The 27,819-nt window shown below is 43.7% G+C and overlaps 1 protein-coding gene across 1 annotated transcript in view; it reads left to right on the top strand.

Moving 5' to 3' along the window:
- Nucleotides 1–767: 767 nt before the first annotated feature.
- The window catches only part of LSAMP (limbic system associated membrane protein), a 1,399,195-nt gene continuing 1,372,143 nt past the window's right edge, over nucleotides 768–27,819 (top strand). Inside the window, exon 1 of the mRNA XM_064143281.1 lies at nucleotides 768–1,227. Coding sequence (XP_063999351.1) covers nucleotides 1,161–1,227 — 67 coding nt within the window. The 5' untranslated portion in view covers nucleotides 768–1,160. The remainder of the gene's footprint in view (nucleotides 1,228–27,819) is intronic.

Genomic DNA, 27,819 nt, shown 5'->3' with positions numbered 1-27,819 from the left:
GACAGCATTTAGTGGAATACATGGAAAGTAACTGATGAAAAGCCCTAGTTGAATGTTAAGTAGTACTGCTGTTCCCCTCACCAAAGGCAATGATTTTAGGGGACAATAGAGCTACAGGAGCTAATTACTCCTTGGGCGGGGGGGGGGGGGGGGGGGGGGGGGAGTTTGTATTGTGTATGGCAGGAGGAACCTCTATTTGACAGAAGGGGTAGTGGGAAAAGACTTTTGTGAACAAACAGTGGCTTTGCAAGCTGGATTTTCCACACAGAAAGATTCCTTCTGGTCCCTCTGAGATTGCATGGAAGTCAAAGGAGATCCAGCAAAGATTAATGCAGCCTGATGCTTGCTATTTTTCCTGGAGGTCTTGGCAGCTCTGTAATTACAATCAGTGTGTGTGAATCTCCCTCTGGTCCCTATGTACTGCCCAGCAGTGACACCAGCATCAGAGAGACCCTTGCTTCAGAATTTGTCAAGCAGAACTCTGTTGAGAAATCAAACCTGCCTTACTGCGTTTCATGTTGTGGTGATGAGGAATATTCCTTCACTGAATAACCTCTTCATGTCAGCTGGAGCCTTCAGGACTCCTGAGCCCAGTGTGGTTCATAGACTTGTGATCCAAGAGATAAATTTTCAAAAGAATGAGAGAACCGTATTTCTATAGCATATTATATGTATTTACATATATATATATATATATAAATTAAATAAATGAGCTGGCTTGCAACACTAGGTGGCAGAGGTGGGATCATTTCTGCTCTGAGCGCTGTCCTATAAGGCATTGCTTGTTTAAGTACAGTCGCATTTAGTTGGAGCTGCAGGAGAGAGACAGAGAGATTCTCTGTGTTTACAGCCAGTGCAGGCTACGGCGAGCATCTAACCTGCCCCCCTCCCCGCCCCTTTCTTCAGCACTTGAAGGAGGAAAGTGCGAGGTTATTTGGGAATCTGGTCACCACAGGTCAGCTTTTGCTGCAACTGGATTGTCAGAGCTGGTAAAGCAGATCCCAGGGGAACTGAAGGGAGACACGAATCCGATTTTCTTTGAGAAGAGAGAAGGAGAGGAAAAAAAAAAGAGAGAGAGAAAAGAAAAAGATAAATTGTGAAAGAGAGAAGCAAAGAGACGGAGAAAAAGGCAGAGGAAGCGAAGCGAGTAAGAGAGAAGCATGAGGACCTACTGGCTGCACAGTATCTGGGTGCTGGGATTCTTCCTGTCCCTCTTCTCCTTGCAAGGTATGTGATGAGTTCTTTCTTGCAACCTCTTCAAACCATTCTGCTTAAATTGAGGTTGACTGACTGAGGATGGCCTGAAACATGGAGCTGGAAGCTGGAGCTTCACCCCCCCCACCCCCAGCCTTCCCCCCCCCTGCAGGAAATAAGCCAAGGAGAGATCGCTGATGGTGAATCCTATGGTTAGAGGGCACTGCATGTGACTGACTTTACTGCTGTATTTACGCTTGTGCAGAGAGGGAACTGGGGGGGAGCGAGAGAGAGGCACAGTAAGATTTGCAAAGGAAAAGAGGGATTGGGTGAAGGTGGGTGTCCCCTCCGTCCACAGTCACAGTTTCACAGCACTTTGGGTTACAAGTACTGATGCTCCTGCATTCTTCACCTTCCTGGTGAAATGAGTGCTAAGTTTCTTTTAATTCTGTTTTATTTTAATTTTGGTTTTGCCCAGAGAGGGGGAGGTTAGAGGAACCTCTATGCCTCTAGCCTGTCTGCAAATACATTATGTCCTCCCTTCCAGCAGGGATAAAAAAAGAGTTGATGGAGGAAAGACAGGAGAAAAAAAAATGTTGGGTATGGGGTTTCGTTTGGTGGAGGATTGCCAGCTGGGTTTCTTGTTTTAAGAGCCAAGTGTGAGTAGGGAATTTAGTTCGAAGTGATGACAGGCGTGTTAGCTGTTTCTGAGATGCTTTCAGTAAACAGGAGTTAAGGGTTAATGCAGCCCATGCTGTATGTATAAATACGTGTCACATATGTACATACAATCACAGCTTGCATGTGTTCCACACTTGCTTATATACCCTCGTGTGGCCCTTCACACATGCACCTCTAAACACTCATGTATATACCAGGGAAGGTGAATTAACTCACTCTGGCACATACAGTTCTAGCTCTCTAGCACATGTGATTCCTGGAGTGCCACTTTGCCTTTCTCATACTCACATTCTTCCCTTCTCTCTCCTCCACCCCCACCTTCCTCAAGCCTTTTCTTGTGCTCTATCTCTATCCTGCACACTAGTGTTCGTTGTTGCTTGCATATAAATCCTTTGCCTCTCCTGCTGCTCCAGCCTCCATGTGTGCACACATACATACACATATATAAATAAAGAACATACATGCACTTCCTTTGGCCTGCTCTCTGCCTCATGGTCTTGTATTCATATTCAGCTTAGAAAGTATCTCGCTCTGCCTGGCTTCTCCACACACAGCAGTTTTATCTCTCACTCTTGTGCATACTAGTGCATGAGTGCCACACATGGACACATACCCAGCCACAGCATCCTCACTGTTCCTTTGCTCCTACTTATACACACAGTCTTGCATGCACTGTCCTCTTCTATTTTGCATCAACTAAGCAAATTCTCATGCAGGCATGCTCCCTGTCACACGTGTTCTGTCACCAACTCACACTTATCTGGCAGTACCGTGAGCACTCTCTATGAAATCCATCATCTTCTCACATTTACTGAGTCGTCTTTTTCATACGGTCTCGCTTCTTCTGTTTCTGGGTTGCATATACAAGCTTTCCACTGTCACATATATTCTCTTAGACTTGCATTCTCTGAATTGTGAATCCAGCACTGGCACCTTCCAGCTGACTTCCTCACTATGAAGTGGCTATTTCTGACAGGGAAGAATGATTTTATTTTTTTCAGCACATAGTATGTATGTGGGGCAAGAGCAGAACCAGCTACTGCTCAACAGTGAAGTTGCATAGCTTGATGCAAACTTCCCTCTGCTCCAGAGGAGGACCCTGGCAAATCCCAGAGCACTGCCTCACTCTCTGCGTGTGCCCTAGCTTGTAGTCCATGGTGCTTGCTCCACAGTGTTTCCAAGCCACAAACCTTTCCCCAAGTTGCATCCAGAGCATCCTGATGCTAGCACAACCAGGAACTGTTTTACTCCTTCTTTACAGCTGTAGGTTATGCCAGACTAGAGACACTGATCTTTTTTAGTGAATTGCTATTGCCACGTTTGTATCAGCCACATTTATTTCTGATTCCAAATGCATCAGGAAGGTCCTCTGGGGGCTGTCTTACCAGGTATTCTCTGAGAAAGCAGTTGTCCTCCTTGGGTTTTGGGATGGGAGGGGTCTGCAAAACTAGAGCTGCTTTTTCTGTTTCTCCCAAACTTCAGAGGTAATATAAACTAGAATCAATCCACTGCTGTATCTAGTTTGACAGCCAGAAATTATTTCCTTTTTCTAGTCAAGCGGGTGAGAGGATGGGGAAAAGAAGAATACTGGGGCTGTATGGGAAGAGCAGGGCACCTCATAAGCAGGATCAAAGAAATATGAAGATGTTAAAAGGAGGTGGGAAAGTATTGTGTCCCTAAAAAAAAATACAAAACACACACACACAAAAAAAGAAAATCAAACCCACCAAACACTTGTTTCAAAGTAGCTGTCATTCGCTGAAAGCTGTGGTAATAAGCCTTGGACAGTTCTTCCAACCCCGGTGAGCACAACTTTATGGAGCTCTTGCCCTCAGAAACTGCAGGAATGGCTCTGACAGGCAGTGACCCCAGTCAGACTGCTTCCAAGCGTTTTCTGAGCACATCCCCGCAGAGCCAGCCAGCTGAGCCTTCACCTTTACAAGCTACCCGAAACTTATTCATGCCTTCTCTTCCCCCTTTTCCTTGTTGTCCACTTGGGGGTGTGCCAGTGAATACAAAAGCAGCTCCTCAGCTTTTTTCTGTTCTCCCAAAGCCACCAAATGTGATGGTGAAGGGGACTGATGCCAGTGCTGCTGGGCACTGCTGAGCTGAGACTGAATAACAGGCAATGGGGGTGAAGGGGAGGAAGTGCAGCTGAGGCTGGCAAGAGACCTATGGGCTTTGCAGTGCCAAGTGGCCACCACAGGCTGCCTCCTGCAGTGCTTCTGCCAGAGGATATGCAATAGGTTGCCTGTCCCCAGCCTGCCTGGGATCAGGGGCTTTGGCACAGAGACCGGCTTTGCTGCTTCTCCCCTGGGTCAGAATCTCCAAGTCCTGCACAGAGATTTATTTATATATATGTATATACATGTGTGTGTATATATGTGTGTGTGTGTGTATATACATACATTATTTTTAGAAATCACTGTGTTTCCTTAGTTTCATGGTTCAGGATTCTTGTATTTCTCTGCTGCTGCACTTCCCAGTCTTTCTTCAGAGGAAGGTGGCTCAGGGTCAGGATGGGTTTTCCTCCTGCGTGGTGCACTGGCCTTCCTGCCCTGAGGGGGCTAGAGGAATAAAAGTACCTACACGCCTCAGCAGTACTGGTGGGTGGCTTTTTCTTCGTGGCATACTGCAGCTTTCCTCTCAGATGGATTTGTCTGTTAGCATGGTATGTCTTGTAGCTTCTGATAAAGATCAGATTCTTAAATTAGACTCAAAAGCTGAATTTTTCATCTCTATTTTTTTTCCCTTCAAGTCAAAAAATGTAGGTCTGTAGGGATAAGGAGGAGAAACAAAATTATATGAGTATATAAAATTCACCTTTTTTATAATTTAAAAGATATTTTCGTTGATGCTTTCACTTTTACCTACTATTACTCTAAGTTAGTTTTCAATATGAAAAGTAATTTTGATTCTCCTCCCCGAACATTGTATTTTGAAAATGAATGGCTTGAGAAATTATACACTGTTTTCTTCAGCGTTTCTTTCCGTTGCAAATTCTTCTCAGCAAACTCTTTCTCTTGAAAAAATAACAGCTGTTTCCTATCAGGAATTTTCTATTTAATCCCATCTTTTTCTTTTTTTTTTCTCCTTCTCTACAACTTCGCCTCATTGGTTAATCGCAGGACATTTTATGCTGTCCAAACAAATAAAGCTACATCCAGAGCCAATTTAGTGAAGTATATGCTTTAGAAAAGGACATGCAGAACTGCTCTGCATAGCAGGGGCAACACTTATTTATAATGTAGTTTTTGAGCTGCTCCAGGGTGTTCATAAATGGGGAATGAGTCTGATGAAAGACATCACAGAAACACTTGGGTAAGTGGAATAGCGTGCATTAGGTTGGTATTGCAGTACAAACATTATCTGTGAAGTCTTATGTTTTATTATATACTTGGGAATGCAGGTGTGAAAAATGATGTGTTTGCTCATGCATGAGGCTTGTGCAATCTATAAGGATGGAAGTATGTGCCCAAGTGTTTCTGTGCTGATAATGTGTAATGGATGGGGAGAACAGAGGGAGGAGTAGGAATGTATGTGTGTGCAAGTGGTGATGCTGCGGTGTACGGGCAACAGTGTAGGGTGATGGGGATACAGTTAGATAACATTTAGATATTGCTGACTGGAGAATGAAAATACTTTTCCTAATCACCTGAATATGCTTTTCTTCCTCTCTGTTCGCAACTCTGTCAAATAAGACAGGGGAAGCTCTCACAAGCTGGCCTGTATTGATGAGGTAACAACTCACTCACCTGCCTTACATCCCCTTAAATGATGAAGAGATTCAATATCTAAACCAAAATGCTTTCTTGTTGGCTTAAGACAGGGAAGAGGCAGAGAAGGCTTTTCATCTGCCAACAGGGAGCATTAAAAAGATATCCCAAGTGTTTCTTCCAGTCCTGTCCCAGTGATTGCAGACCATTTGAGTCAATAATTACCACACTAGTAAGGACTCATTTCCCCTAGCTGTTGTAAATATCAGCACTCGACTACCTCCTCAAAGGGCTTTATTATGGTAACGTAAACTTTGCTTCATCTTTTAGTTTCAAAGATCTCCATTCCCACAAGAGTTTCACTAGTCTTGCAACAAATACTTTAGTCCTTGTATTTGTGGATGCTCTATTTCAGCCTGTGAGAACCTGTGTGTATGTTAATGGCCTTTAAAAGTTACTCTTTTTAATTCCTTTTTCATCTGCAAGTACTAGAGCTCCTCCCAGTCAGATTGAGGAATATGGTTGCTGTCATCCTAGGCTGATAGCAGAGCCAATGCTTTGGAAGTTCATGATTTTACTGTGCTCCAGTTGTGTCTCCTGTAAACTCTTGGCCAAGGCCTTTGCCTTGCTGGTGTGGACTATCCCATTCACTCACTAGATATAGCTCATGCAAGAGGATTTGCTTAAGGATGAGTAAAAGCAAGAACATTAATGTGTCAGTCCAAATGTGATGTAAGTCCAGCAGCAGGAGGGTGCTCAGTGTAGTTAAATGGGGAAGATGGTAATCAGATGTCTCTTGCTGACCTGTGTGTGAAAACAGGTGGAAAAAGGTGATTAAGAGTGAATGCAAGGAAGCATTGGAGCAGACTACCCAGAGAAGTGGTGGAGTCACCATCTCTGGAAGTGTTAAATGTGTAGATGTGGCACTTCGGGACATGGCTTAATAGGCATGGTGGTGTCGGATTGTGGGACTTCATGGTCTCAGAGGTTTTTCCTAGCCTTAACGACTCTGTGATTCTATAAAAGCCTACTTTTGTAGGCAGGTCTGAACACCTGGTGGGCTTTCTTGTGGAAGAGGATCAGCTGAGATGGTTGGTTGACAGAGATTATTAAAGGACTGAATAACCTGAGTGACATTCACAATGATGTCAGACAAAGGCATCATGGAAGAGTCTGGGGAAAATCTTCTATGTGTGCTTTTGGATATTAAATAATCATAGAATTGTTTTTGTTGGAGAAGACCTCTAGGATCATCAAGTCCAACCACTGACCTTACATCCCCAAGGCCATTAAACTATGTCTTGAAATGTTATGTCTGCGGATTTCTTGAACACGTCCAGGGACTGGGACCCCACCACCTCCCTGGGCAAGCTATTCCAATGTCTGGCCACTCTCTGATTAAAGACATTTTTCCCTAAAATCCAGACTAACCTCCCTATTTCAATTTCAAGCTACTTCTGCTTGTTCTATTACTTGACACGAGGTAGAAGAGACCAATCTCCACATCCCTACAACCTTATTTCAAGTAGTTGTAGAGAGCAATGAGATTTGCCCTCAACCTCCTCTTCTCCAGACTACACATGGGCAAGTGTTTTGCCAAAGTTATCTACTTTGCATACAGGTTGATGCTGGGAGGATGTAGTTCTGTTGTCTCCAGTTCCCACAGGAAGCATGAATCTTAGTCTCTTCATTATCCCTTTTTCCTTAAAGATGTGTGTGACATAGTTTTAGATGCTGTTCAGACTCAATGAGAAATGGCTTTCCATTTGCCAAAATGCTGTCTTTCTATCCAGGGGAAAAACAATAAATTAAAACAAAATAATCAAGCACAGCTCGGACTGCCTTGTCCCATTCTGAGAGAGCAGATAAAGGCATGTGTGGGCAAGCATATGAGATATGTCTCTCTCCTGGTGTTAGAGAAGGGCAGAGATCCCTGCAGCCAGCATGGAAGGGAAGAAGAAATGCTGGGAATTCATAATCCTTATAGAAATGGGTGAGGGGAATCAAAAAAAAGAGAAGTCTATGCTTGATTCCATGTAATACCATTGCACTGTGATGCTTTGGCTGATGTTGGATATCTTGGAAGAGGAGGCATTACTCTTGAGTTCCCTCCAGCAGACTGCATGCCAGTGGGGCAGCATTGTCCTGCTCACCTGCATGAAATGAGAAGGATTAGCACTTCAGCTTTAATATCTCTGAGCCAAAGAAATATTCTCCCTGTGAAGGCTTGTGGGGGCTCACAATGAATAGTCTTGCTAGCCATATCTGCTATCTTAAAGCTCAAGGGAAAAAAATCTCTCTGCCTATATGCTAAGTGAAATGGGCCCTATGTTTGTTGTCTGTATAGGTACTGGACTTTGCATGGCATCTCTGGGAGGAGATGGTTTTGGGGGCATGACAAGGATATACGTGTTGGATTAAAGCAGGCTGGTGTGTTGTGGCCTTTTTGAGGGGTTGATTGTTGCTTTCTTTTTTGTTTTCACGGATGCAGGTTTCTCCATTTCTTTTGGGTTTGACAGAGGTCTTCCACAAAGAATGTGACCCTCACCTTTTTCGGTGATGTGGTTTTGGCCATTGGGAGGGGGAACATGTGACAGGCAGGTCATGAGCAGTAGGATGAGCAAGGGAACAAGCAAAGAGACAAATGGAAGGCTGTGGAGCTTTCCAACTAGGAAATCAATAGGATATCAGCACGCAGCCACCAAGATGTGAGTATGCAATGTAAGTGTGTAATCACAGCTCGCTCCCCTCTGCCCCTTAACGCTTACACTGATGGTGAGTTGCAGTCTGGATCAATTAATCCTTACAACCTGCTAGGACAATAACTATTAATATTTTTCTGCATGCCTTCCAGCTGCTGCACCTATGTAGAACCTGGCTGTGCTTAGCCCTCAGCTGTTGACTGAAAGCTGAATGGAGTGAGATCAAGGCTTTTTTTCTGACCATGAGCTTTGCAGCCGGTGCACCATGTTACTGAACTTCCATTCATGTAAGCAACATGAAAATTCACCATGTGGATATGTACTGGAGTTTCTGACAGGCAGGTAGGGGTTGGCTGACAGGAAGGAGGGGTAATTTCAAGGGGCGTCTGTGGGGACTTCAGTGTTTATCTCTGTGTCATTGTGGTACATCTGCTTGTAAGAGCATCCACTCTGCCTCATAAATCTGCTTTGTTGTGCAATGGGATTGCTCATATTGCAACATCCAATGCCATTTCTTATTACTGTCTACAACTACCTGAAGGGGCATTCTAGCCAGGTGGGGGGTGGCCTCTTCTCCCAGGTAACCAGCAATAGAACAAGGGGGCACAGTCTCCAGTTGTGCCAGGGTAGGTATAGGCTGGATATTAGGAAGAAGTTCTTCACAGAGAGAGTGATTTCCCATTGGAATGGGCTGCCCAGGGAGGTGGTGGAGGCACCATCCCTGGAGGTGTTCAAGAAAAGTCTGTCTGAGGCACTTAGTGCCATGGTCTAGTTGATTGGATAGGGCTGGGTGATAGGTTGGACTGGATGATCTTGGAGGTTTCTTCCAACCTGGTTGATTCTATGATTTCTTCCTGTACGCTTGACCTATGCATGGGAGTATAATCAGAGATCTTTGGATATATCTTGTTTGGCTTTTGGGAAGATGCACATATAAAACAGAAGATAGACATCACTACAGACTAGGAGTCTTCCTGCTGGAGAGCAGCCCAATGGAGGAGGAACTTGCAGTCCTAGTGTACAGTGAGTTATCCATGGAACAGCAATGTACCCTAGTAGCCAAAAGGGCCAATGGCATCCTAGGGTGCACTGAGAAGAACGAATACCACAGGTCTGTGGAGATTCTTCTTCCCCTCTGCTCTGCTCCAGTGAGCCTAAATCTGGGATATTGTGCCCAGCTTTGGGATGTCCAAGAGAGTCAGAGATCTGCTGGAGAGAGACAGATAGAGAGCTACAAGGATGACTATGGGACTTGAACATCTCTCCTGTGGAGAAAGACTGAGAGAGCTAGGGCTGTTTGGTCCTGAGAAGGCTGAGAGGCGATCTTGTCAACACATATAAATATCTGGGGGTGGGTGTCAAGATGAAGCTGCCAGTTTCTTTTCAGTGGTGCCTGGTGATAGGACAAGGAACAATAGGTACAAGCTGGAACACAGTAGGTTCCACCTTGAAGTGAGGAGACACCTCTTTACAGTGAGAGTGACAGAAGACTGGAACAGGCTGCCCAGAGAGGTTGTGGAGTCTCTTTCCCTGGACACTTTGAAAACTCACCTAGATGCATTTCTGTGTTGCCTGCTTTAGATGATCCTGCTTTGTTGGGGGGAGTTGGACTTTGGAGGACCCCTCCAATCCCAAGAATTCTGTGATACATGTGTGTGTTTGAATATGTGCATGTGACAGAAAACGTCACGGCCTGTGCCGTGTTAACAAATCTGTTTCAGAGCTGTTTTGTGCGAGGGATGTGTTATGCAATGTTAGTTCAATAGGTGAGTGCAGCATCATTACCGATAGGAATATCTGTGTAGCTGTGCCTTTGGAGTGACCATTATTCATAGCAGATTTGCATCCTATCTTGACATGGCAAGAGGTTGTTACAGTGAAACAGGATTGTTACTGTGGCTTAGCTACCCCTGCTCATCTTTCTGTGATAGTCTCACTGTAAGATGGCAACTTAGTCATGCTTCAGTCACCTGGGCATGAAAATACAGTGTAGAGAGTGGAAAGGACACATTTGACTCCTGCACTTTCATGGAAGAGTTTCTGAGAATAGGAAAAAGCAGAGGATAAAAGAAGGGTTTCTTACAAGTGCAGTTTTAGTTAGATCAACATATTAAAAAATAGCACAACTGAGCCAATCTTTCTTATGCAGCCACACTAATGTGCACTGCATGAGCAAGGGATTTCTGGGCTGGATGTAACCTGAACCAGTAAACTAGCAAGTCTGCACTTTGGCTGTACCTGTATCAACACAGCCTTGTTGATTTAACTACCACAACAGCATGGATCCTCTCCAGGACAGCTGTATTATGTCAAGTCTCAAATATAGGTAGCTGAGTAAAAGCAGAATAGACCTGACTGCAGGCATCCCCTTTATTTTGCACTTTCCCCAGCTCTTCTGTAGAGGGAGAGAAGCTATTTGTCTGGGAGGATCAGTGCGCTGGATCAGCTTGGTCCTTCGTTCATGGTGATTTCTCAATGATTCAAAGAAAATATCTTGCATCACTTGAGCTAGTATGATTAACAGCTGTAGTCTAGGCCTGCTAAAAGAGGGAAAGTAGGAAACGGTGAGAGCCAAAGTGAGAGTACAGAACTTCCTCCATTTCCACGTGTCCTAGGTACTTACCAGTGACTGGTTTGTGTGATATCCAACAGCTACAGGGCTGCAACAGATTGAGCAGCCAATAAAATAACAAAAAAAGTCACACTGCAGCATGAGGTAAATGAGCTGTGGCATTGCCTCAGAGGGACCTAGAGCTAAGGTCAGCAGTTCCTTCTCTTCTAGTCTGCTGTGTGCATAAAGGAAAGGGAGAAAAGGCCATTCTGGCTGGCCTTACTGTCTCTGTCCTGATGTAAAGCTTTGTAGCAGCAAGCATTTCTTCAGGCTTCAGTGGACCTCACAGGACCCCTATTTGTAGACTCTGCTCACCCTTTGGTCAGCTTGGAGAGTGACTAGTCTTCTTCCCTCCTCTTGCTGCTCAAATCAACTCAATCAACTACAGAAAGTGAAAGAAGACATCCCAAGCTATTCCTGGTGCTGAAGCATAGCTGGGACTACTGGGAATGAGAAATGGCTGTGTGAAAGGTACTGGGAAGATAGAAGACTTCAAAATGCTGCTTTCTTTACCGCATAGCAGGGATCCTTAAAATGCCAAATTTTAAGGTTTGTGCTGACCTGAGGATGATATGTGAGAAGAGGATTTCAAATTTACAGGGAAAGCATAGGAGGGTCTTGGTCTAGAAGAACCCTTCTTGTGTAGATGTCACTTTTGCTTGATGCCTTAGCTACCTTACAGGTGTCCTGGGAACTGTAGGAACCTTGATGGGTTTCTTGCTGAACTTTGCTGAAGTTCACCAGTGTTTTGTTGAAGCAAAGCAGAAAGTTTTGCAGATTATTTCTGGCTTGCTAAATTGACAATTTTCTAATAAAGACAAAAAAGGTGTTTTATTGGAAAAATTCCAACTCAAGTTCCAAGAACAGATTAAGGCACAAATTCTTAAAGGCTTTTCTGCAATGTGTTATCTTCTGTCATAAGATTAGATCAAAGTCTCAATTTTCATCTAAAACAAAATATTCTGAAAGTTGTGGCCTTTACAGTTGTGACCAAAAAAAACCCAACAAACCCCAACCCAAACAAAAACTCCAGCCTAAAAGCTTGAAAGTATAACCTGAGTTGAGTGTCTGTACTGAGTCTACAGAGAGCTGGAAAACCATCCTTGGGGGCATATCACACCATGTATTTCCATGGAGTGTTATGTCTGACCTTCTCCTGCCAATGCATCTTTGGGAAAAAGATTTTTTCAATACAGTCAGCTAAGTGTGTGTGTCCTGGGTTAGGGTGGATCCCCCTTCCAGTAGAATAAACTCATTACAACACAGATTTTTGGAAAGTCAGGGAAAAACAAAATTATATTTCTTATAGTTTAAATATAACAATATAAAGAGAATAAGCTACCACCCGGGAGAGGTATAGGCTGGATGTTAGGAGGAAGTTTGTCACAGAGAGAGTGATTGGCATTGGAATGGGCTGCCCAGGGAGGTGGTGGAGTCACCATCCCTGGAGGTGTTCAAGAAAAGCCTGGATAAGGCGCTTAGTGCTGTGGTCTAGTTGTCTGGCTAGGGCTGGATGCTAGGTTGTAGTGGATGATCTTGGAGGTCTCTTCCAACCTGGTTGATTCTATGATCTATACAGAAATATAATAACCTTAACAAAGATGAGGGAAGAAGGAGTCACACAGTGATGAAGCAGCAGAAGCAGCCAAAACAGTAGTGAGGAAAGATAGCAGTGGGTGCAGAATCTCCATGCTTGCCTCAGTGGCTCAGTAGTAAAAGTGACCCTTTTCTGATGGGATCCTCAACTTCTTGATGGGACTGGAATGTGTGGAGTGCTCATCATGTAGAAGGGGTTTAGAGTATGCTATGGATTGTGTTTGCATTGGATAATGGGAATCATAGAATGCCTTCCGTTGGAAGGAACCCTTGAAGGTCATCTTGTCCAACCCTGCTCAGTTAGTAGAGACATCTTTAACTAGATCTGGCAGCTCAGGGCCCTATAAAGTTTAACCTTGATTGTGTGCAGGGATGGGGTCTGTGCAACCTGTTCCAGTGTTTCACTACCCTTATTGTGAAGAACTTCCTCCTAAAGTCCAATATTTATTCAGCTTGGCTTCTGACCATTCCTGGACAAACTGGGAATTGTAAAACTGGAGAAAAGAGTAGCACAAATTCACTCATTTAAATGAAAGTTGAAGAAAAGAAGGCTCCAAGGTGACCTTATTGTGGCCTTCCAGTATCTGAAGGGGGCCTACAAAAAAGCTGGGGAGAGATTTTTTAGGCTATCAGGTAGTGACAGGATTAGGAGGAATGGAGCAAAGCTGGAGGTCAGAAGATTCAGACTAGATGTGAGGAGGAAGTTGTTCAGCATGACAGTGGTGAGAGCCTGGAATGGGTTACTCAGCAAGGTGGTTGTAGCCCCATTCCTGGAGATGTTTAAGGCCAGGCTGGATGAGGCTGTGTGCAGCCTACTCTAGGGTAGGGTGTCTCTGCCCATGGCAGGGGGTTGGAACTAGATGATCCTTCTGATCCCTTCCAACCCTGACTGATTCTGTGACGATGTACTTCCACTTTTAGAGTTGCACTTCCTTGAAAGAATCTCAGCTGATGTCCCATCACAAGGGACTTGCATCCCATATTGATGCCATGTCTATACCAGAGGATGAGCATGTGCATGTGTCTGTGTGCAATGGCATGTGTGTGGCCTGTGCTGTGATCACCAGAATTACAGTCTAGCCAGATAACGAGCTGTTGTTGTTTACTGCACTTGGTTCCGGGCACTTCAATTCCAGAAAGATGTAAACAAAATTAGAGGGAATTCAGAGGATTTCAAGGAGAATGATTAAGGGGCTGGAGGGACAGACTTATGAGGAATGCTTGTGAGAGCTAAATATATAGCTGTTTTGGCTAAATAACTAAAGAGGAGCTATGCTACTGATCTAGGCATATTGGGAAGGCGTGAGGAATTGTCTAGTGTGGACTGAGAACTAGAAGTGCCTCTTGTGGTAGAAAATTCAGAGAAGGGAAAGGAAAATAATTGGAAAGACAGAAAAAATGCACTTAATGGAAGAAGGTGATTATGTGGTGAAATAGAATCGTGGTGGAATTGCTGTCATTTGGGACATCTGAAGTTTGGCTGGGCAGAGCCCCGGAGAATAAGCCGTGCACTACAAGCTTGAAAAGGTCCCTGGAGAGACAGTCTAGATGCCTTAATAGATTTTTATGCTGCCATTAATTTCTGAATCACAGCTAATATTTCCAGTCTGACAAAGAACCATATTCTTTAAAGCATTTTTCTTTCTTGCCTTGCATTATTTCTACTATGACGCAGATACTGGCAAAAAGCAGATGCGTGAGGAATCTTGATATCAAGAGCTTAAATCTAAAACCTTTTTCCTCTTTTGTTTATTGGGGTACTCATTCATATTTGTCTGATCTGTGGGCAAATGCGTCCAACTGGATATCCAGTTAGATGAAATCCCAGTATCTGTAACTTTGTCCTGTAAGCTGAGCTAGGCTTTGCAAGGTTTCCTTTTGCCACATGTGGTAAGTAAATATCCTCTGTTCTTTCTTTATCTTGCATGTTTTCAGAATGTTAGCCCAACAGTGGACTAGTCAGAAACTGGTATGGTTTAGTTTGCAGCATTCCTGGTTTAAATGGGTCTGATGGAATAGGTTCACAAGAAGGCCACAAGAATGATCAGAGGGCTGAAGCACCTCCCCTGTGAAGACAGGTTGATACAGTTGGGGTTGTTCAACCCAGAGAAGAGAAGTCTTCAGGGAGACCTTATAGCAGCATTTCAACACCTGAAGAGGACTTACAAGAGAGCCAGAGATTGACTGTTAACAGGTGTACAGAGCAGCAAGACAAGGGGACATGTTTTAAACTAAAGAAGGGTAGATTTAGATTGGACATTGAGAAGAAGTTTTATACTATGGGGGTGATGAACAGGTTGCCCAGGGAGGTGGCAGAGGTCCCATCCCTGGAGACATTCAAGATCAGGCTTGATGGGGCTCTGAGAAACCTAATGTAGTTGGGGTTGTCCCTGCTCATTGCAGAGGGAGTTGGACTAGATGACCTTTTGAGGTACTTTCCAACTCAATGCATTCAATGACTCTGTGATTCTACGTCACAAGAATTGAGCTCTCTCAGGCCCATCTATGAATGGAGGAAGGTGAGCCTATGAAGAAGGCAGAAGTGCAACAAGGTGGTATGAGATGAGCAGAATGATTTGTGGTAGGTAGGAATCAGCCAACTGGTGTGCTCTTATCTTGCTTACAGCATGAAGTGAACAGTGAAAGCTAAGTGAGTGGTGGCAGCTGCTCATTTTAACACCTTTCTGTCAAGAGAGCAGACTAAATTGATATCAAGTTTTGTAGTGGCTGCTGTGCTGGTTGGCACCACAAACTTCCAGAGGTGAAAGGTATTGCAAGCTTGAGGGAAAAACCCAGGATATATAATGGAGATTATCCAGAATCAAGATTATTTGTGCCATGGATGCCAACCAAGAGAGAGTTCATCACAGTTTATTAGCTCAGGTATAGGACTACACAAACTGCAATCTGTTTGCTGGACAGGAAGCAAGTACTATTTCATGTTGCATATAGTTCAGACTGGTAACTGCTGCTGGATCTTTCCCAGTCAGTGCAGGGATAGTTTTGATGGTCTCAGCAGCCCAGCAGTGCCAGGGAACAAAGTATATCAACAGCTGGTTGGAAGTCAATGATTCTTAGCTTGGACTTATGACTAGTCTTGGTATGTGCAAGCTGCTGTTGATAATGACATCTGTACCCCATTGCCACCTAGCACAGTGGAAGGTCAAATATAGTGCAATATCATAGAATCAACCAGGTTGGAAGAGACCTCCAAGATCATCTAGTCCAACCTAGCATTCAGCCCTATCCAGTCATCTAGACCATGGCAATAAATGCTTCATCCAGTCTTTTCTTGAACACCTCCAGGGGTGGTGACTCCACCACCTCCCTGGGCAGACCACTGCAATGCCAGTTACTCTCTCTGGCAACAACTTCCTCCTCACATCCAACCTATACTTCCCTCAGCACAACTTGAGACTGTGTCCCCTTGTTCTATTGCTGGTTGCATGGTAGAAGAGACCAACTCCTACCTGGCTACAACCTCCCTTCAGGTCATTGTAGACAGCAATGAGGTCACCCCTCAGCCTCCTCTCCTCCAGGCTAAACAACCCTGGCTCCCTCAGCCTCTCCTCACAGGGCTCTGTTCCAGGCCCCTCACCAGCTTCGTCGCCCTTCTCTGGACAGGTTTCAGCACCTCAATATCTCTCTTGAATTGAGTGGCCTAGAAATGGACATCGGCCCCAGTGTTGAGTACAGAGGAAGAATAACGTCCCTCATCCTACAGTCCACACTGTTCCTGATACAGGCCAGGATGCCATTGGCTCTCTTAGCTACCTGGGCACACTGTTGGCTCATCTTCAGCCAACTATCTGCCAGCACCCCCAGGTCCCTTTCCTCTTGGCTACTCTCCAGCCACTCTGGTCCCAGCCTATAGTGCTGCTTGGGGTTGTTGTGGCCAAAGTGCAGAACCCTGCACTTGGCCTTGTTCAATCTCATCCCATTGGCCTCTGCCCACCCATCCAGTCTGTCTAGGTCCCTCTGCAGGGCTCTTCTACCTTCCAACAGATCAACACCTGCTCCTAGCTTGGTGTCATTGGAAAACTTACTAATGCTGGACTCAATCCCCTCTACCAGATAATCAGTAAAGATATTGAACAGGACTGGGCCCAGCACTGATCCCTGGGGCACACCACTTGTGACAGCTGCCAACTGGATGTGGCTCCATTCACCATCACTCTCTGAGCTCAGCCTTCAGCCAGTTCTTGACCCATATCAGAGTGAGTCTGTCCAAGCCACAAGCTGCCAGCTTGGCCAGGAGCTTGCTGTGGCAGGCAGTGTCAAAGGCTTTGCTGAAGTCCAGGAAGACTACATCTACAGTCTGCCCCACATTCACCAGGCAGGTAACCTGATCATAAAAGGAGATCAGGTTGGTGAGACAGGACCTGCCCTTCCTAAACCTCTGCTGGCTGGCCCTGATCCCTTGGCCATCCTGTAGGTGCTTTGTGATGGCACTCAAGATGACCTCTTCCGTGACCTTGCCTGGCACTGAGGTCAGGCTGACAGCTCTGTAGTTTTCTGGTTCTTCGTTTCAACCTTTCTTGTGGATGGGCACCACACTGGCAGCTTCCAGTCTTCAGGAACCTCTCCAGTGAGCCAGGACTGTTGATCAATGATGGAGAGTGGCTTGGCCAGCTCAGCTGCCAGCTCTCTCAGCACACTAGGGTGGATCCCATCCAGTCCCATGGACTTGTGAGGATCCATGTGTCTCAGCAGGTCCCTTCTTCCTCATGGATTAGAGGGAGACTATACTGGTCCCTGACTCCATCTGCCACTTCAGTAGTCCAGTTGTCCTGGAGACAACCTGTCCCACTATTGAAGATTGAGGCAAAGAAGGTTTAAGCACCTCTTCCTTTTCCTCATCCTTTGTCACTATATTCCCCTCTCTAATAAGGTCTGGAGGTTGTCCTTGCCCCTTCTCTTCCATTCAAATATTTATAGAAACATTTTTTATTGTCCTTAACAGCTGTGGTCAGCCTAAATTCTAAATGGGCTTTTGCCTCTCTCATTTTTTTCCTACAAGACCTAGCAACATCCTTCAACTTCTCCTGGGAAACCTCCCCTTTTTTCCAAAGGTGATATACTCTCTTTTTTATCTTTAATATGAGTGCTGTTGGCCTCTGGCTCTGAGCTGGATATAAGGAATATTGCAAACTTGAGTTGTTTGCAACAAACTGATTTTTCAGGTTACAATCCCTTCTTTGAGAAATACATACATTCTGAAACTAATTTTAAATCCCTCCTTTACTTTAAGTATAATTAATGGGCTGCATTTGTGCCAGCATGTGAGAACTGGGAGACTGGAGAAATTAATTCAGTAAAGGATAAAGAAAGGGAGAAGACTGGAGACTCCAAAGGTGGGAATCTCTTTTGGCAGACATGAGTCATCGTTGGGTGGTAGGATGCATGCTCATGAAGATGGAGAACTTGAACTACATGCTCGAAGGCCAATGGACCTACTGTTTTCCAGGTATTTGGGTAATCTGTGTGCCCTCTTAGTGGCATAACTCATGGAGGGAGATGGAGGGGTGCTGCTCGGTGGCCATTTATCAAAAGTGGTATTGCTTAAAAAAAGCAGTTCTATGTCTGCAGACCAAAGGATAAGGGTTCTCAGTCCTGGTTCACTGCAGAAAGAGGAACAGGGCGAGAGAGAGCACGAGAGATAATTTGTCTACTAATTGTGTTTGTTGCATGCAGCAAATGGATTTGTTACAGCACCTTTTAATCATTGTTCTCTGGGATTTTACTAATCTCATTCTAACGTCAGCAGAACATCAGTTGCTTTGCACCTAGCTGTCAAGTCAGAGCAAATGCTGCCACCTCCTTTAGGTAGTCATGGCACAGCAGCAAGAAGTCCTGAATCGGATTCCTGCAACTGGCTGTAGAGGACAGAGGTGTGGGGTTGCTCTGTGGGTTGCATGAACTGTAGCTCTGAAAGGAAAAGAGAGACTCAGAGCTCTATAAGGAAGAGAGTGGTTGGTGGGGAAACTTGTGATTGTATTGCTATGTGCTGAATTTCTGAAGAAAAACCTAATGATCCTTTCCATAAAATTCCTGTTCTAGATGTCTGATAGCAGCACTATTTTCTATCAGTCCTCATAAGTATCAGCAGCTGATGGACATTAGGAGGGATTTTTTTTTTACAGTGAGGTTGGTGAGACACTAGAACAGGTTACCCAGGGAAGTTGTGGATGGCCTCTCCCTGAAAGCATTCAAGGCCAGGTTGGACAGGGCCTTAAAGCAACTTGATCTAGTGGCAGAGAGATTGTGGAGTCTGGAGACTTCCAAGGCCTGTCTGGATGCGTTCCTCTGTGATCTGTGCTAGATAATGTGGACCTGCTCTGGCAGGGAGATTGGACTTGATGATCTCCTTCCAACCCCTAATATCCTGTGATCCTGTGAACTAGATGATCTTTCAGGTGCCTTCCAATCCAAACTGTTCTATGATTCACAGGAAGGGAGACTCCTCTTAAACAAGAAGTGAATATCTATTTATTTATTTGTTTACTGTTATTTGCAAATTTGACCAGAGTGGAAAAAATGGATGGACATGGTTTAGTTTGTTTAGAGATCAGAATTTGGGACTTTTTGTTTAAAGGCCAGAATTAGTGAAAATTCTTGGGCAAATGTGGATGCTTAATGAAAACTGGTACTAGGAAGGATGGCTTTTCTGAAGGAAGCAGTGATTGATTCTAAGCCAGTTCAATACAAGACATCTGAGACTATGTTTCTGCTCCAAGACCAAGCAGGATCTGGAATCTGGTTGTGCCACGATTCAGAAAGCACATTAATCTCTGGGCTCTGATCTGGAGAGGTCTCATTTTTCTCTCTAAGTCCCATCACACATGTTAGATTTAGAGCTCTGTGACTTGGAGTATCCAGTGCGGGGCTTGCATCAGTTGCTAGATAGGAGGTACCTGCGAGGCACCTGCCACACAAACACAGGGGGGAAAAAGGCTCACACTGCGAGCTCCATGTCTCTGTACTTTGGCTTGTTGTACTGAAGGGCAGCATGTGGAAGTCCCTCTGCTTGTCACAGTGGATGGGTGGGAAATGATTGTTGGTTCTGTGAGCAGATGTGGCAGCAAGACACAGTCCTTGCAGGTATTTCAGCAAGCAATGGTGGGGGTGGTGTTGTGGCTGTAAAACAGAGAGCTCCAAATTCCTTACCAAATCTTTGTGTATTGCTATTGGCAGATTTGGAGGTGGGCAGGTGTGCAGTTCTGTGTGTGGCCTAGGGACTCCAGTCAGTGTGATCAATTCCTTCTTGCTCCTGGTGCTGGCATACAGAAGCTGCAGGGAAGAGGGAAGCATGGTTCTTTCCTTTCATCCCTGTGCTTTAAACTTCAGCCAAATATTACATAATCACAGAAAGGTAGGGGTTGGAAGGGACCTCTGGAGATTATCTAGTCCAATCTCCCTACTAGAGCAGGATCACCTAAAGTAAATCACACAGGAACATGTTCAGGTGGGTTTGAAATGCCTCTAGGGAAGGAGACTCCATGACCTCTCTGAGCAGCCTCTTCTAGTGCTCTGCCACCCTCAAAGTGAAGATTTTTTCTTCCTTATGTTTATGTGGGACCTCCTGTATTCTAGTTTGTGTCCACTGTCACTTGTTCTGTCCCTGGATACCACTTAGAGGAGTATGGATAAAACAAGGAAAAATAGCTGCAAGGCTGCTTGTATGGTTTAGGTAGGCTTAATGTAAACTCCCTGATGTGATTTTTGGGAGTAGAGTATACAGGCTGGATTTACACTGTCTCTCTCTTGAAGGTTGAAGATGTAATGTTTGAATTAGCTGTCCTCTGCAGGACCTACTCCAGCTGGAAGCTTAAAAAATTCTAAACTGATACCTTTCTGTGAAGGAAAGAGAACAGGGAAGGAGTTGTAATGCACATGTTTTTTGATCAAAGACAGTTCCACCCTCCTGAGTGAGGATACCTTTATTCTTCTGCTTCTTGCTGGCACTGTGAAATGCAGTTTCTTCCTGCCTGGTTTGTTCCTTTTGGCAAGGGTACTGCAAATAGAGGATCTTCCATCCTCTGTGTGGTGATAGCAAACTTCTTATGGGGTGAGATCTGCAACTTAGCAGGGGTTGCATCTGAATAGCTGAGCATGATATTTAGCTTGCAGAAACTATAGAACTGGCGATAAAGGTGCAAGAAGCAAAGCATCTCTATGAATTCTGTGACTCTATGGTGTCTTGATGCACAGGATGGCACTTAGAATAAATGATACTTCATGTATAAACCTGGACACCTTTTGAGCTGCAAATGACTAAGTCAATAAAGGGCACATTGCTATGTTCTTGGGAGCTCTTTTAAAGCTCAAACTTGGACTTTCAGAGCTCAAACTTGAGCTTTCAGTTAAGTCTACCATATATGGCCAAAGTTGACACTGCATATAACTTAGATAACTTCGCATTTTAGAGAGGTTTCAAAAAGTCTGATTTGTAAATCTTCACTGAAAATTCCCTGAGTTGCACATTTCCTGGTGTTAGAAGTTAAATAAACTTTAATTATGCAGCAATTTATGTCTAAGTTTGCTTTAAAACCAAAGTCTGGCTACTTAACTTTTGGATTGAGAGTAACTCTCTTTTTTTATGTCTTGAGCAGTTAGAATGGACACTTTTTTTCCTAGAATGGTTGAAGATTTCTACTGACCACTTAATAGCAAAACATCAGGAAGCTACATAAGGTACTGGCATATAGCTGGACGTGACTGTATCCCTGTTGCTTCAGCTTCATGGGTTTTGTTTTGTTTTTGTTTTTGTTTTTTCATTTTGGGCACTGTGGGCATCAGTGTTGGACCTACTTAGACATTTTTCAGAAGAACATTTCTGTATTTTCAGCTTATTGGAAAACTTAAGGGAAAAAAGCATAACAAGCTTGAAAGAAACTGGTTTATGAAATCTATCATGGCAGTAAATAACCTCCATAGGCCTAGTCAGGTTTCTGAGAACATCTTCCCAGGTGTTATAGATTCAAGGTGAGCTCCCAGTTTGAATAAGAAGATCTCAGAAAATATGGGATGTTATGTCCACTGATGCAGGTGAGTTCCTGGAGCACCTTGCTCCTCTTCAGGAGAGTACTATTTCCAAGCCCTTTCTCCACTTTGCTGAACACTGTTTTTCTGTCTTTGACTGACCTCGGAGAAATAATGTGCAGTGTGAAGAGAGACATTAAACAAAGCTCTCTGGAGCTTTTTCCTCCCTTTTAGTAATCTCACTTCAAAGTTTTTCATGGTCACCCAGTTTTCTCATCATCCTTGTCCTTATTGCAACCAAACTGAGGGTGTAAATATGCTCTGAGGCACTCCTGCTCTTTCATTAAGAAATCTCTATATTCAACAGTGGGTGAACAGTAAAGTGAAAAAAAAAAAAGCTCAAGGTACCCATGCCAGTCCTGGGACAGCACTTCTACTGAAAAGCATCCGTTCTTAAGGTGAGCTGCTAGTGATGACCATATTGGTTTATATGAGAAGCTTCCTAATATTAACTCAAAGAAACAGTGCTTCTCATCAGGAGATATCTTCTGCTTCCTCCTACAATATGATCTCATCATCTAAGAGTACACAATACCTTCATGAGCCAGCAACTAAAAATAATAGAATAACCTGGACATTGTTCATCTCAGCTAACAGTGTAAAATGGAAAGGTAATGACACATACCTAAAGAGTTGAGATCCATCAGTGGCAGAGTAGGACCTGGAGAACTCATTCTTTGACTAATCCCCTTGCACAGCACTCTCAGGTCAAGTGTAGGGCCTCCCTAGTTAGAGTCTGTTAGAGCACTGAAATGGGGAATGCTGGTGACAGAAAAGGTGGAGAGAGCTGTGAGATGCAGAGAAGCTGGCAGGGAAAGGAAGGCTCCCTGGCATTTGTAATGAGATGTGTGGAAGATGTCTGGAGGAAATGAACAAGGGGCATATTAGATAGAAGTGTGGGGAGGAGTGGAATGGGAGTGCATCCTCCAAACTTTTGAAGATCTTTTTGCTTAATGGAAGCTCCTGCAAAGACATGGGCTGCATAAGCCATCAAGAGAAGATGGCTTCTCCCAGGGCCTTTGCAGCTGCACCAGGCTATGATAACAGAAATTAACTTCATCTCCTTTGTCTCGCTATCCAAGTGCCCCAGAATAATAGTTATGAAAACAGTGCTGTTTAATATTGTCTTTGATCGAGCAATCCAATGGGAGCCCTGGGCTTGTTCTGCTTGGCTTTGTTAGTTTCAGACCCCAAGGCAACAAGCCGTTGTCTTCAAAGCCTAGGCAGGGCTGCATTAAGTGTGAAGCATGCAGCAGAAATCCCAGTTTGTCAATTCAAATGGCACTCACCTAGCAGCAATGTCTGCATATTTAAATCCACAGTGAAATGTGGGAAGCAGGGCACAGGCAGCTGTCCCTTCTGGAAAGAGCACACCTCAGGAGCTGGCAAACAAGGTTTACACCCTCAAAAGACTCAAAGGAAATAATGTAGGGTGGATTTTTCCTGTAATTACCCAGTACTAATATGCTGGCTTTTCTTCACATGCTGACAACCAGCCTCTCAGTACATCTACGGCCAGGTAGATTTCAAAGTGTATGCTGTTGAAGGAAGTTCCCACTTTATCTTTTTCACATCCCTGTGGTAGAAGTGTGTGCATTTCCTTCAGCTGTTGTGTAGGCACTGAATATGCACCTCAACTGTTCTAGTAGGGTATAAGCACTGGAGATCCCCAGATCTCTGACTTACGTAGGTAGCAAGCGTCACCTTTTAGAGATACTAATTTGCTATTTCACCAGCAAACAGCATGGAGACAGATAACTGGAAAAGTGAATGTTAGTGGTGGTGTGCAAGAAGGCTTATGAGAACAAGAAGGGTAGAATTAAGTCATCTGTTTTCGGATGGGTGGGTACCTGAATGCACTGCAGCCTATATGGACCCAAATGCAGGGATTAATGGTCTCTTTGCAGGCAATATTGAGAGATGCAACACTTTAAGCCAAGCACTAGTGATCTATTTTCCTCCCTCTGTGTAAAACAGATATGAGATCAACTTCTGATAGGTGAGTGCATAGGGTTCATGATACTTATAAATAGGACAGGGACTTTTCTGTTGCCTCAAAGAGCCCACTTGTCAGTTTATGTGGGAGTAGTGACCATGGTGCTTAACCTAAATCTTCATATCTGTGCAAACTACATATAGGATTTGTTTGATTATGAAATGCCCTGGAACCTGGTGTGCTGCTTTCCTCATTATGGAAGTTATGTGATCCTCCTTAAATAGAGGTGTTCCATACATAGAGTATTGTAGATATAAGAATTTATCATTTAAAAAAATATATATGACAAGCTGAAGCAGTTTTGGAAACAAGTAGGTTAGTGATAATATTTTGCATGACAAGGATAACACTTGCCATTACTGTAGTCAGCATAAGATTTAAACTATCCACATAAGCACTTCAGGTGTGTGTTCTCACACAAGTTAATGTGTGAGAACATTAACTTGTTCTCATGCAAGTTAATTCCTGTTCAGTTTCCAGGACCAGGTGTTCCTGAGCATTGTTTGAGAAAGAAAATAGAACAATGATCTCTGTTCTGTCCTAGAAGTGCTTGTCCGTCGGATGTCTTCTTCTGTGCAATGATGCTCAACATTTCTCTTCAGTTCAGTAGGCAAACCAATATGATTCATATCCAGTGTACTCTTTCATATATTTCAGGAAGGATCAGGAAAAAAATCTGGACAGCAGTTGCAGCTCTTCTGAGAAATTCTGAGAACTTCTGAGAAACTCATTGCTTGCCTCTTGAAATTACTGCCATTTCTCTGGTCACATCCATAGAATCAACCAGGTTGGAAGAGACCTCCAAGATCATCCAGTCCAATCTATCACTCAGCCCTGTCCAATCAACTAGATTAGACTTCTATTTTCTTCTCTGAACCACGTAAGGCAGGACAGTGATGGTGACAAAACTTCACTGATCAAACAAGCAAGAGGAACATAAATGATGGCAAAAGCTGTGTTGGCTACAGGTAGCTGAGAACTGCAGAAGGCTTGCTTTGCTACAATGAAATGATTTCTATTCCTTTTTTGAACCTGTTCAAAAAGGCAACCACATCTTAAGAAAGCTCCAGTAAGTATAAGTGAGCCATGGTTTGCTGCTAAGACACAATACCTTTGGGTCCCCATCTAGTTTTGTCCTTGATAGGTAGTTACTCCTGTCTCAGAACTTCAGTGTCCTCTTTTACTAAAGGAGCATAAGGATTTTTGAGAATTCTAAGGAAAGTTTTCAGACAATCAGAAAGTGAAGACATACAAAGAACTTCAGGTTATGGATTACAGGAGAAAAATCCAGCATGTTAACTTTTAGCTTCAGATATCTAGAAGAGCTCCTGTATGCAAAGGAGGTGGATGAGGGGCAAAGGAGGCTGGAAATTAATATAAGCCAGTATCTGAAACTGTATTTTAATTGAATTTTCAATATCTTCACCTTGGATATTATCATACCAGACATTAAACCCATACACATTATTCTGTAACCATATACTATCTACAGTAAAAGTACCAGCTATTAAAATGGGAGAGCATAAAAGGGTCTTTCAGAATGCCTTCAAAATTGATCATAACTGTTGCTTATATGATATTTTTTCTATTTCTGAAGTCTTAGAAACCTAGAATTAAGTAAAGGAAAAGCTTTTTCGGGTTGGCAAAGCTATTCCTCCCTGTTTGACCACTGCAAAATCTTACAGTACAATGACAATTAAAATCAGGCCCTCCAAATCCATGATGTTTAATTACAAAGGAAAGCCACAATATTTCAGATTGGCAAGATATGGGTTTGTTAAGATACTGGGCTGATCCTCCAGGGAGCTGAGCTTGACTTCTGCTTTTGCCACAGGCTTTAAGTGAGCCCATTAATCAGTTTATGCCTTAGCTTACCTGTCTGTGCAATGAAAATGAAGGCAAAGAAAGTTCTAGCATCTTTCCCCACACATAAAAAATGCTCTTTGCGTGATGGGTCCAGATCTTCTCCCTTCATTTTTATTGTTCAGTATAAAAGTGTCTTCCTTCTAGAAGGGAAGTTCAGCTGATCGAGGCTTTCTTCAGCATTTCTCTAGCTCAACGTATAAAAGTGTTACTTTACTGATTTAGGCTAAGACAAAGTCTGCCATTAGAACTTGAAGAAGTTAAGCCTATTGGATCATTCAATCCATCTTGTCAATTATCCTCACTTGCACCTTGTGGAGCAGAGTGCCAGTCTGTGAATAGTTAGAGATGCAATTGGATTTTCATTGCGAGGCTAATCTTTGTTCCTTGATACCAGTCATAAGGAAAGCTGTGGAGCTGGGCTCATTGATGCCCCTTTCCTGACTGACCAAGGGTCATATCTGTTTCTTATCAATGCATTGGAGTTCACTGCAACCAGCCTTTAAAAATCTTAGTGATTCTCCATGTTCTCTCCCCTCACCTCTTACCTTTTTGAGCTTTCACAAGATGTCTTAGTGAAACAAGGGTCCTTCAAAACCACTCTCAACCAGAGTTGGCATTTTCCTGTGTTTGGAATAGCCTTATGAGACAATGCAGGAGTGAGGTTGCCACACTTCTGTATATAGCAGGAGGAAGCAAAATCTTCCATGACAAAGTGTTCTTCTTATATGTTGTGACAAAGACTGGAAGCAATTCTGTTCAGTCACTGAACTCACCTTGACTTCTCTCATGCAAATGCCATAATTCAGAAGTTCTTAAACAGTGGTCTGCAACACACAGCCACTGCCTCTGGATCCGTACCATCTGTGGTGCTTTCAGCTAACTGATGGCAAAGGTGCAGAGTATCCCTAGGGAAACAAAAGGCAGGCTCTGAATTATCAGTTCAATGGTTCTGGAGCTATGATTTCTCTGCCAGGAACAAGGCTTCTGTATTACTGGTCTACTGTGTAATTAGTGACTAATGGAACAACAACTCCCAGTATATTAATTGCTATTGTAGCTGTATACAGAGCATTGTTCTCTTTGTGACAGACATATAAATTGTGTGCAACTACATTGTCCCTTCCAGAGTAGCTCTCTCTAGAGTTAGGTGTCAGTAATGAAATGCAGCTGTTCCTTGAGGACGGATAATGTTATCTCTAAGGGCTTGTCTAGGCAGGAGCACACAGGAAAGTTGATCTGAATTAAGTAACAAGGTGGGTTTCAAGTGGATTATGTAAACTGTATTAAACTGATGCATGCACACACGCTCATTCAGAATTTCAAATGGCCTTCATCTGATTTCATTTAATTTTCCTTTAAAGGGAATTAAACTAAATTGAATTAAAAACACTTTACTGCTGCCTGAAAGTGTGAACATTAATTCTTCTGTGATCCATAATAAAAGTTCAGTGTGTTATTTTCCTAAGAAGGGGGGGCATGATTTGCTTGCCATTCTTGGACATTGTGTAGTGCAAATAGTTGTGCCAGGGTAGGTATAGGCTGGATATTAGGAAGAAGTTCTTCACAGAGAGAGTGATTTCCCATTGGAATGGGCTGCCCAGGGAGGTGGTGGAGGCACCGTCCTTGGGGGTCTTCAAGAGAAGAATGGATGAGGCACTTAGTGCCATGGTCTAGTTGATTGGTTGGGGCTGGGTGCTGGGTTGGACTGGATGATCTTGGAGGTCTCTTCCAGCCTGGTTGATTCTATAATTCTATGAAAGCTTCCTTACCTGTCCATTTCAACACACTGAAACTCAGAGGGAGTTTGATCATCCCTTATTTTAACTTGATTGGTGTAATGTGGGAAGAATTGTACTTAAAAAAAAACCTAACATTCCATCCTGAAGAAATAATTCTTGCCTAGAGTAAAATGGAAGCATAGGAAGAATTAGTAATTTCCTCAAAGTCCAGCCTGAGATTTGCTGTTGTCAACACCAAAGCCTGACTATTCTGTAACAGTTTATATTGGATATTAGGAAGAATTTGTTTACTTAAAGAGTAGTGAAGCATTGGAACAGGCTGCCCAGGAAAGTGGTGGAATCATCATTCCTAGAGTAGATGTGGCACTTCAGGAAGTAGTCTAGTGGTCATGGAGGTTTGGAGTAGAAAATTGGACATGATGATGATAGAGGTCTTTTCCAATCTTAACAATTCTATGATTCTAGTGTGCACATCCTCTCTGTGAGGTTGGAATTCAGGTATCCAAGTTCTCGTGTTTGGATCCTCTCCTTTTTCTGAGAGGAAGCCGTGGTTTGTGGAAGAAACCTTTTGTTCTTCCCAATTTTATTAGATTAAGTAGGACAGCCCATCTGATATTACTGCTGCTAGACATCTTTCTGGAAGCCATACTGAGAACTGATGTTCTCCATGGCTGAA

The sequence above is a fragment of the Pogoniulus pusillus genome, chromosome 5 (assembly GCF_015220805.1).
Source record: "Pogoniulus pusillus isolate bPogPus1 chromosome 5, bPogPus1.pri, whole genome shotgun sequence".
Taxonomy (NCBI): Eukaryota; Metazoa; Chordata; class Aves; order Piciformes; family Lybiidae; genus Pogoniulus; species Pogoniulus pusillus.
The sequence above is the reverse complement of the archived record's forward strand: the minus strand, read 5'-3'. Positions and strand labels throughout refer to the sequence as shown.